This window comes from Phyllobates terribilis, unplaced genomic scaffold (assembly GCF_046119375.1).
Source record: "Phyllobates terribilis strain yellow unplaced genomic scaffold, ASM4611937v1 Scaffold_5__5_contigs__length_657084704, whole genome shotgun sequence".
In the NCBI taxonomy this organism is placed as follows: Eukaryota; Metazoa; Chordata; class Amphibia; order Anura; family Dendrobatidae; genus Phyllobates; species Phyllobates terribilis.
The window spans coordinates 371081225-371092908 of record NW_027362765.1 but is presented as its reverse complement, the minus strand read 5'-3'; the positions used below and the strand labels follow the sequence as shown (position 1 = coordinate 371092908).

General features: G+C 39.9%; 1 protein-coding gene across 1 annotated transcript in view; it reads right to left on the bottom strand.

Moving 5' to 3' along the window:
* NOBOX (NOBOX oogenesis homeobox) overlaps positions 1 to 7991 on the bottom strand; it is a 17237-nt gene extending 9246 nt beyond the window's left edge. Inside the window, exons 1-5 of the mRNA XM_073681618.1 lie at positions 7934 to 7991; positions 4721 to 5245; positions 1607 to 1713; positions 858 to 1060; positions 242 to 339 (exon numbers count right to left, since the gene is read on the bottom strand). Coding sequence (XP_073537719.1) covers positions 242 to 339; positions 858 to 1060; positions 1607 to 1713; positions 4721 to 5245; positions 7934 to 7991 — 991 coding nt within the window. The remainder of the gene's footprint in view (positions 1 to 241; positions 340 to 857; positions 1061 to 1606; positions 1714 to 4720; positions 5246 to 7933) is intronic.
* Positions 7992 to 11684: the final 3693 nt, after the last annotated feature.

Sequence of the window (11684 nt, the reverse complement as noted above, 5' to 3'; positions counted from 1 at the left end):
GGCCCACAGTAGGGAACATGTGAGAAGCCGATCAGCAGGCGCTCTCACGCATGGGTAGCGATGCCATAGTCTGCAGTCAGCGATCGGCACTGGAGAACAAAAAAAGTCCAGCAGAAATGGTCACAGATGGGTTGTGTTCTGAGACTCTTGCTTGGCATGGCATGGAGAAGTCAGGGGATGCTGGAAGATGCCGCTATTGTGGCAAACCTGGGCATGCATGAATCCATATCCCTGCACCCACCTGAACTGCTGCTAGTTGAAGCGCAAGAGGCGCCATGCTGAGAGGAGATCTCCACGGACTGAGTCCTCTGAAGAAGAGTGCCGGGCACCAGAGACAACCTGAAAGAGAGACGGAGAGAGTAGATGCCATCATCACTTGTGGGCGGGTGTCATACTTGCCAAAAGTCCCAAGAACCAAACTACAAAAGGGACTATGCTCAACAAGACCATGGCCAAGAGTGCGGAATGTTCAGGGGGCAGTCAAGTACATTTTGTGGGCACCCCCTAGGTGCCCACCTCAGGTACTCCAGTGTAACGTGTTTAAATGTCCCCACTTTTGAATGTTGGCAACTATGTGATGTTATTGAGGTCAATGACTTGACGAGACAAGTGGAGTCAAGTAGGAGGAGCAGGGTGGACAGCAGAACAGAGTATTTCAGGAGAGAAGTTTGCGATTGTTGTTGGGGGGAGGGTACACTCATAAAATGACAGGGTTGTAGGTGACAACAGTAAAGTCATAATGTATAAGGTGCTATAGAAAGGAAAGTGTAATGAGCAAATACAAAATATTGGACGGAGCAGCTTTCCACAGCAGCAAAGTGCAACAAAGTATTTCAGAAACCATCTAGTTCCCTCACCTGGTCCTGATGCCTGGAGTATAGGGGTGATGTCCGGACGTAACTGCGAATGAGACAGTTTCTGGCCGGGAAAGTGCAGACGAACAAAGAGCAGCGTTCTCCGGGTGACACATCCCCACAGAGCCAGAGACCGTCTTCTTTACACCCTTAATGGAGGATTTTTCCACTTTGCGCCATTTGGCTCGTCGGTTCTGGAACCAAACCTAAGGGAATGAGGAAGTCAGAAACAAAGAGGCGGGAAATAAATGCTATCAGTATAACCGTCCAAAATCCCGTATCTCACACCCACCGGGACCAATTCACCCAGCAGGAGGTTTCTGGAGTTTGGGAGAACATGTACCCTCTGTGCTGATTTTGCCCCCAGCTGAACCTGAACCCAGGACCACTGTACCGCAGGGCGTCAGAGAAATCTATGATAGCTGCTACATGGTCAATTACCCAACTATTCCCAAAACAGATACATTGTATCTTTATCATCACTGTGGTCTGATCCTGCAGTTCCTCCACTTTCTTGCATCTTCTTCATAACCTAAGTGCAGGGTCAGACTCTAACCATAGAGAGGCGCTGGCATGGACCGGAGCTGTAGTCACAACTCTAGGAGGCTTACAGTAAGGATTATTTGTAAATTTGCTTCATTCTGTCAGAAACGTGTAGAAGCCCAGGTGGGATATGTCATATAATTCAGTCTCAGCCCCGTCTCCCCCTCCCGTTTAATTTTTTTTGCCTTTATAATGAACATGATGATTACCATTATTCGCTGTGGAGTGACCCCAATAATTTCAGCAATTTCTTTTCTCTTCTCACTGTCTGGGTAATGATCCTCCATAAATATTCGCTCTAATTCCTGCAGCTGATCTATATAGTGGTTCAAGGCATGGAGAGGATGGAGAAATCAGTGGAGAAAATACACATTTTATAGACAGTTATATTCTTGTACATAGGAGCTGTATTATAGTAGTTATACTCTTGTACATAGAGGGCAGTATTATAGTAGTTATATTCTTGTACATAGGAGCAGTATTATAGTAGTTATATTCTTGTACATAGGAGCAGTATTATAGTAGTTATATTCTTGTACATAGGAGCAGTATTATAGTAGTTATATTCTTGTACATAGGGGCAGTATTATAGTAGTTATATTCTTGTACATAGAGGGCAGTATTATAGTAGTTATATTCTTGTACATAGGAGCTGTATTATAGTAGTTATACTCTTGTACATAGAGGGCAGTATTATAGTAGTTATATTCTTGTACATAGAGGGCAGTATTATAGTAGTTATATTCTTGAACATAGGAGCAGTATTATAGTAGTTATATTCTTGTACATAGAGGGCACTATTATAGTAGTTATATTCTTGTACATAGGAGCTGTATTATAGTAGTTATACTCTTGTACATAGGGGCAGTACTATAGTAGTTATATTCTTGTACATAGGGACAGTATTATAGTAGTTATATTCTTGTACATAGAGGGCAGTATTATAGTAGTTATATTCTTGTACATAGGGAGCAGTATTATAGTAGTTATATTCTTGTACATAGGGAGCAGTATTATAGTAGTTATATTCTTGTACATAGGAGCAGTATTATAGTAGTTATATTCTTGTACATAGGAGCAGTATTATAGTAGTTATATTCTTGTACATAGAGGGCAGTATTATAGTAGTTATATTCTTGTACATAGGGACAGTATTATAGTAGTTATATTCTTGTACATAGAGGGCAGTATTATAGTAGTTATATTCTTGTACATAGGAGCAGTATTATAGTAGTTATATTCTTGTACATAGGAGCAGTATTATATTAGTTATATTCTTGTACATAGAGGGCAGTATTATAGTAGTTATATTCTTGTACATAGGAGCAGTATTATAGTAGTTATATTCTTGTACATAGGAGCAGTATTATAGTAGTTATATTCTTGTACATAGGGGCAGTATTATAGTAGTTATATTCTTGTACATAGAGGGCAGTATTATAGTAGTTATATTCTTGTACATAGGAGCTGTATTATAGTAGTTATACTCTTGTACATAGAGGGCAGTATTATAGTAGTTATATTCTTGAACATAGGAGCAGTATTATAGTAGTTATATTCTTGTACATAGAGGGCACTATTATAGTAGTTATATTCTTGTACATAGGAGCTGTATTATAGTAGTTATACTCTTGTACATAGGGGCAGTACTATAGTAGTTATATTCTTGTACATAGGGACAGTATTATAGTAGTTATATTCTTGTACATAGAGGGCAGTATTATAGTAGTTATATTCTTGTACATAGGGAGCAGTATTATAGTAGTTATATTCTTGTACATAGGGAGCAGTATTATAGTAGTTATATTCTTGTACATAGGAGCAGTATTATAGTAGTTATATTCTTGTACATAGGAGCAGTATTATAGTAGTTATATTCTTGTACATAGAGGGCAGTATTATAGTAGTTATATTCTTGTACATAGGGACAGTATTATAGTAGTTATATTCTTGTACATAGGGGCAGTATTATAGTAGTTATATTCTTGTACATAGAGGGCAGTATTATAGTAGTTATATTCTTGTACATAGAGGGCAGTATTATAGTAGTTATATTCTTGTACATAGGGGCAGTATTATAGTAGTTATATTCTTGTACATAGGGAGCAGTATTATAGTAGTTATATTCTTGTACATAGGGGCAGTATTATAGTAGTTATATTCTTGTACATAGGGGGCAGTATTATAGTAGTTATATTCTTGTACATAGGAGCAGTATTGTAGTAGTTATATTCTTGTACATAGGGGCAGTATTACAGTAGTTATATTCTTGTACATAGCGACAGTATTATAGTAGTTATATTCTTGTACATAGGGGGGCAGTATTATAGTAGTTATATTCTTGTACATAGGGGGCAGTATTATAGTAGTTATATTCTTGTACATAGGGGGCAGTATTATAGTAGTTATATTCTTGTACATAGGGGGCAGTATTATAGTAGTTATATTCTTGTACATAGGGTGCAGTATTGCAGTAGTTATATTCTTGTACATAGGAGCAGTATTATAGTAGTTATATTCTTGTACATAGGGGGCAGTATTATAGTAGTTATATTCTTGTACATAGGGAGCAGTATTATAGTAGTTATATTCTTGTACATAGGGAGCAGTATTATAGTAGTTATATTCTTGTACATAGGCGACAGTATTATAGTAGTTATATTCTTGTACAAAGGGGGCAGTATTATAGTAGTTATATTCTTGTACATAGGGGGCAATATTATAGTAGTTATATTCTTGCACATAGGGGTAGTATTATAGTAGTTATATTCTTGTACATAGGGGCAGTATTATAGTAGTTATATTCTTGTACATAGGGGCAGTATTATAGTAGTTATATTCTTGTACATAGGGGGCAGTATTATAGTAGTTATAGTCTTGTACATAGGGGGCAGTATTATAGCAGTTATATTCTTGTACATAGGGGGCAGTATTATAGTAGTTATAGTCTTGTACATAGGGGGCAGTATTATAGTAGTTATAGTCTTGTACATAGGGGCAGTATTATAGTAGTTATATTCTTGTACATAGGGGTAGTATTATAGTAGTTATATTCTTGTATATAGGGGGCAGTATTATAGTAGTTATATTCTTGTACATAGGGGACAGTATTATAGTACTATTCTTGTATATAGGGGGCAGTATTATAGTAGTTATATTCTTGTACATAGGGGGCAGTATTATAGTAGTTATAGTCTTGTACATAGGGGGCAGTATTATAGTTGTTATATTTTTGTACATAGGGGGCAGTATTATAGTAGTTATATTCTTATCTATATGGGGGCGGTATTATATTACGCTCTGGTTTACATTACAGATCTCACCGATGTTGTATAGCGTACGGCTTTTCTTCCTGCTCGGTGCGGGCAGCTCTTCGATGCTTTCCCCCTGGCATTTTGCCTTTGGTTGCTTTCCTCCTGGTCCTGTATCATATGCAGAGGCGGATGATGCTGCACAGCGAGCAGAGCGCCGGGGAATCTGATCAGTAGTCGCATAGTTGCCTGTCATTTTCAGGTTGACCGGTTGTAACTGTCCCCCTGGATTAAAGAATTGGGGCTCCTGTGGAGCCTCTGTAGAGTAATTTCCATAACATCTGCCCAGGGGGTCTGGCAGGGGCCCACATACTGTCAGGAGACTCAGCTGGCAGTGCCCACTATAAGTAGCTGCACTCTCAGGTGCGTTAAGAGTAAATTCTGGGTGGTGCGACGTCTCCGGTTCATTTCTCCGTCCTGCTACAATCACGGTGTTGTACTTGGAGGACTCTTCTTCTTCTTCTTCTTGCTCCGTGCACAGCAGAGACGGCTCTTCCTTGGATTCTGCCAAAACCAAGAAGCCACCATGAAGTTGGTCTTACATTGAATAGTATAACAAGTCTACACAAGCCTCATCATTTTCTCTTTCTTTGTAGTCAGAATCATCCAAGTCTATTGACATCACACCCTCCACATTATACAGGGTCAGTGTCATGTACCTCCAAAGTGCCCCTGTATAAAGTGCAGCCACAGGTTACTACAGTGCAGCGCATCGCTCCGTATTTACACGTATGGTGCCGCCACCTGCTGGATGAATCAATTATGTCTCCTCTAAGGGTTTATTCACAGCCAGATGACAGCTCTAAAGTAGCTACATGACAGCAATCATCAGTGATAACCTCATCTGAAACTCCTGACCGTCTTTCCCTGCAAGACAAATATTTATGAATCGATTTTTATTACACAATACTTCTTTTATCCGCTTCAGGGGTTCGGAAATTTTGCAGCGTTTAGAAGAAGTAACATGTCCGTTCTTCGGGCGTCCTCGGCTAGGAAGCTACCATCGGATTACAATCAGGCTAAAAAAAAAAAAAAATTGAAAGCTGGATTTGGATCGCACGCACCCATATAAGCCTATGGGTGCGTGTGAAACATCGCACTGCACTCGGATAACACCCAAGTGCAGTGCGATACCCGCCGACACCAGCAACAGAGAAGGTGGAGAAATTGATTTCTCCGTACCCTCCGCAGCTGAGCAAGAAGAGTGGAGCACAGATCACTCCCGCTCGCAGCAGAGCAGGGGCCGAATGTCATTAGCATATCGCATCGGATGCCATACCATAATGGGACCCCGGCCAGAGGATGAAAACGGCCACAAGACCATCAGCAAAGCCACTTAAAGAAAAAGACCACCGGCTTTTAACAGAAGTGACTCAGCCTAGAAAAACCTTTGAGGCTCCGCTGCTGTCCTAAAGACGGCGTGTGCACATACCCGAAAAATGTTTGGAAAACTCTTTATCTATTTATTTCAATACTAATCGCCTTTGCTGGTCAAATGTTCAGTGTCCTGAATGTTTTTTTTTTCTCGCTTCAGGTTTTGAAAAACGCCTGGTAGAAAAAAAAAGAAAGTACCTCCTGATGGAATCCATCCAAAAGTAAGCAGTGTCCAATACCTTGACTTCTCCAAAGCGTTTGATACCGTGCCACACAAAAGGTTGGTATATAAAATGAGAATGCTTGGTCTGGGGGATAATGTGTGCAAGTGGGTAAATAGCTGGCTGAGTGATAGAAAGCAGAGGGTGGTTATCAATGGAGTAAGCTCAGGGGGTGTCAGGGTTACTAGCGGGGTGCCTCAAGGGTCTGTCTTGGGCCCTATATTATTTAATATATTTATTAATGATCTAGTGGAAGGGTTGCATAGTAAAATAGCAATATTTGCAGATGATACTAAACTTTGTAAAGTAGTTAATACAGATGAGGATAGGGCACAGCTACAGGAGGATTTAGATAAATTGGGGAGTTGGGCCAAAAAATGGCAAATGGGGTTCAATGCCGATAAATGTAAGGTCATGCACATGGGAAAGAAAAACAGCAGTCACCCATACATATTAAATGGGAAACCGTTGGGGAAATCTGACATGGAGAAGGACCTGGGCGTCTTGGTTAATAGCAAATTAAATTGGAGTGCCCAGTGTCAGGCAGCAGCTGCGAAGGCAAATAGAGTCATGGCATGCATCAGAAGAGGAATAGGGGCATATGATGAGAACATTGTTCTTCCTCTGTATAAAGCGCTGGTAAGGCCGCACTTAGAATATTGTGCACAGTTCTGGGCTCCGGTGCTCAGGAAAGACATATTGGAGCTAGAGAGGGTACAAAGGAGGGCGACTAAGGTAATAAAGGGAATGGAGGGACTAGAATACCCAGAGAGGTTGTCAAAATTAGGCCTATTTACAATGGAAAAGAGAAGGCTTAGGGGAGACCTCATAAACATGTATAAATACATCAGGGGGCAGTACAGAGATCTCTCCCATGACCTGTTTATACCAAGGATGGTGACAATGACGAGGGGGCACACTATGCGTCTGGAGGAAAGGAGGTTCCTGCACCAGCATAGAAGGGGATTCTTTACGGTCAGAGCCGTGAGACTCTGGAATTCTCTGGGAGAGGAAGTGGTGATGTCCAACTCACTTAAAGAGTTCAATAGAGGCCTGGACGCCTTTCTTGAGAACAATAAAATTACATCTTATGCTTAGTGATAGTTAATTAATCCAGGGATTTAATCTGACTGCAAGATTGGTGTCGGGAAGTGAATTTTTCCTCAATGATGTAAATTGGCCTATACCGCATGGGTTTTTTTTGCCTTCCCCTGGATCAACGCTGCGGAATAGCTGCAGTGCACAAGAAATAGGCTGAACTGGATGGACGCTTGTCTTTTTTCGGCCTTATAAACTATGTAACTATGTAATAAAAAGACTGCAAAAAACACTTTCGGAAAATATATTCCGAAATGTTTCACAACTGTTTCATTAAGCAAAAATATAGAAATGCATAGAACACAGTGGGATCCCCGAATTACATCCAAGCACCCCTATATGGGATTTGTTATGAGGCTCAGACCCCACAGCACCTTCTCATCATGCCTCTACCATAGTGCACTGGGATGAGTGCAGCTCTGCAGGCTGATCCCTCATTGAGCACTTATTAAAGCTTTTTATTACTTTATAACCCTCTCAATGAGCAGTAATGAGCTCTACTGATAATCAATCATCTCAGCTCACATATTACCCAGTGCACAGGGCTGGATCTCCTCCTTCACTTGCAATCCTCCTTCCTCTTCATCCATCCTCTCTATGTCTTCACCTCTTTGCACTTTTTACCTGCGTTTTGCATTAGTTTGCAACTTTTCGCAAACTTTTTTTGGATGGTTCCATTCTATCCCCGGGGGGAGGGGGAAGCATCTCGTCTCCTCTGCCAGTGTATGGTGAATGTATAACTCATACAATCGTGTTAGTCATGTACTGAAGAGTTGTGTAGAGCTGAGTAGGTTGACAGTGTGGGAATATGCAATGTACAATCATACAGGAGATGAACGACTCTCCTATTGGTGCAGATGGTTTGGTCCAAACTGAGGAAGCCCAGGTGAGTGGGAACCCTCATTAGAGCAGGTGTAGGGTGGGGGAGAGAGACAAATGATCACAGATTTGGAGATGAAATTAAGAAAGTTTTAATTCGGATTGTAAAAAAAAAAAAAAGTTTAATTCCAATTTCTGGAAGGTGTAAGATGGTGCAAAGCTGCAGCCATGAGGAGCTGGGAGGTGGCAGTGAGGTTTTGCAAGTAATAGTTGTCAATGTGGACTGGTTATAAAACACCAAAAATATATACAAATCCCCCAAATTACAACCTTGCTGCATTTTAGTAGTTTGACTGCATAGGCTTCAATATAAGCGGTGTAAGACCGCAATGCACTCGCAACTTGGCGTGCGGCAGAAGTCACCTTGTAGCGTTCGGCTCGCAATTTTGTGTCCCATTGTTGTTTGAAGCTGCTCACATGTCCCTGATTTTTATTTTTTTTTATTTTTTTTTTTCTCCATTTTAAATCCAAGTCTCTCATACAGATTTATGGGACCATTCAGACAGCACATGGAGAGCATCAGTGTGCCGCCCGTTTTTAACATTGTTGGGTAGGAGAAGCTTTGCAAAAAATTTTTATTTTTATTTTTTTTATGCATACGAAAAAAAATTACTGATGGTAAAAACTGTCACACGGATCAAACACTGAGAATCTGATGCATTAACAAAATGTTCACATAAAAAAAAAGAAGAATGAAAAAAAACCAAAACATCTGAATGGAGCTTAATCCTGAATGCTGCTACAGTTTTAGCAAAAATTGCAACAGTTTTAATCTGCTGCAAAAGACAAAATTTGCACTGACGTCTGAAGCATAAATTGACATACTTACTGCTGCCCGTGTCAGTTTACACTGCGGATATTTGTGCAGCGAGTGTATGATATCTTAAAATCTCACGCACCGAAAAACGCAGCGGATTTTGTGATTGCAAAACAAACCATTAGACATCATTCAGATGGCTTTATTGCATTACAATTGAATGGCGCTTTGCTTCCTTCACTCAACTCTGTTTATTTTGCAAAAAAGTCTGCATTAGTTTCCTTTTTTTTCCCCTTCATACAGTGTGTTTTCGCACCTGTCTTTTTTTTAATATCTACAATGTGTATAATTTTATTTTTTTTTCTTTTTGTCATGTGATTCACAGATTACGGTTGTGTTCGCATGTAGCATAAATACTGCCTTTTTTATGCTGCGTTTTTTTTTTTTTTTTTTGCAGAAAATTAGCTTTTAACTGTCCAAGCAAAGTGGATGTGATTCCCTGGAAACTTAGGCATCTAAAGTTTCTGCTGGACTGTGCATTTTTTGGGGGGTGTTTTTTCTTTTTCTTTTTTTTTTCTCTGTAGGCTTCTATTGAGAAACTGTAAAAAAAAAAAAAAAAAAAAAAAAAAAAAAGCTTTGCATTTTCAAGTGCTGAATAGGAGCTTTTCTATACTAAAAAAAATAATAAATAAAATCTGCACCAAATAAATGGGAAGATGCACCTGAACTTGGCCTTAGACGTCCATTTTTTGTGTACGACTGAGATCTGTATCTTTCATGATAGTGAATGGGTTCATTGCTATGTCCATGATTTTTCGCGGACCGAGTGGTCTGTGCAAAGTCGCGGAGACATGTACGATTTTGATCTGAATGTCGGATCAATATCGGCAATTCAAGTCTATGGTTCAGTGAAAAATTTGGATAGAACCCGGATGCCATCCGAGTGTGATCCAATTTTCACAGACTGTTACATTGGAAAAGAAAAGGGAAACTTTTTTTTAATTATTTTTCACATAGAAAATTTTAGATTAAACTCGGTCAGTTTTTCTTTTATGTAAAAAAAACTGATGTGTGAACAAGGCCTTAGATTCATATGACTTGCAGTGTATAAATCTAAAAACACAACACGTTACTACGTGCTGACGGATCCCAGCACAATAACCCCCGAAGTCGATCACAGCATTCCGGTGGCTAAAGGAGGTAAGCGCCAGTACTCCCCTCCTCTCCGGCGTCCCGCGATGTCTGTGGCCTGGTCCCGTGGTTCTCATGTGACCCCCGATGTCATCATGACGACATCCAGGTCACCTGACACCAGGAAGATACTTTGTGCACTGCGCATGATCAATCACAGCATCTTCTCCCTCTGCAGCGCTGACAGCCTTCATAGCACAGGGATGGTGCTGCATTCCTGTGCTATACAGCCTGCGAAAACAACTTCTAAAAGTTAAAAAAAGAATCAGAAAGTGAAATAAAATAAAAATAAAAAAAATTTGTAAAAATATTAAAAAAAAAAAAAAAATCCCCAAAAAATAAAAATATATTGTACCCATCAATAAATAATATTATGAAAAAAAAAATAAAAAACAAACAAACAATAAAAAGTACACATATTTGGTATCGCCGCGTCCAGAACGACCTGACCTATAAAACTGTCCCACTAGTTAACCCCTTTAGTGAACACGGTAAAAAAATAAATAAAAAACAATGCTTAATCATCATACCGCCAAACAAAAAATGGAATAACACGCGATCAAAAAGACGAATGTAAATAAAAATGGTACCACTGAAAACGTCATCTTGTCCAGCAAAAAACAAGCCGCAATACAGCTCCATCAGCCAAAAAATAAAAAAGTTATAGCTCTCAGAATAAAGCGATGCAAAAAAATATTATTTTTTCTATAAAATAGTTTTTATTGTGTAAAAGCTCCAAAACATAAAAAAACTATATAAATGTGGTACCGCTGTAAATGTACTGACCCGAAGAATAAAGCTGCCTTATCAATTTTACCACACCGGGAGCAGAATAAAAAAAAACAACTATTCCTGAATTGTTGTTTTTTGTTTATTCTGCCTCCCAAAAATCGGAATAGAAAGCGTTCGAAAAATATCACGTGCCTCAAAATGGTACCAATAAAAACGTCAACGCATCCCGCAAAAAACAAGCTGTCACATGACTCTGTCGGCCATAATATGGAAAAATTATAGCTCTCAAAATATAGCTCTCAAAAAAAGCGTCTTTTAGTGTGTGACAGCTGTCAATCATAAAAACGCGATATAAATTAGGGTTGTGCTAGAGTTGAGGTTAGGGTTGTGCTAGGGTTTAGGGTTAGGGTTCTGTTAGGGTTAGGGTTGTGCTAGGGTTGGGGTTGGGTTAGAGTTGTGTTGGGGTTGTGCTAGGATTGTGCTAGGGTTAGGTTTGTGTTGGGGTTGGGATTTTTTCAAAAGTAGAGAAAAAAGAATGACGATATGGCAACTAGTGTTGAGCGCAAGTGCTCGCTACTTGAGTTTTCTTCGGGTGCTCGTGTATGCACTGAGTATCGCGGGTGCTCGAGTGACAAGCTCGAGTCCCCGCCCCATATGCTTTGCGGCCAAAAAAACCTGGCAGGGATTGCCTGCCATGCACGAGCGATCACCGCGTATTTTTTTT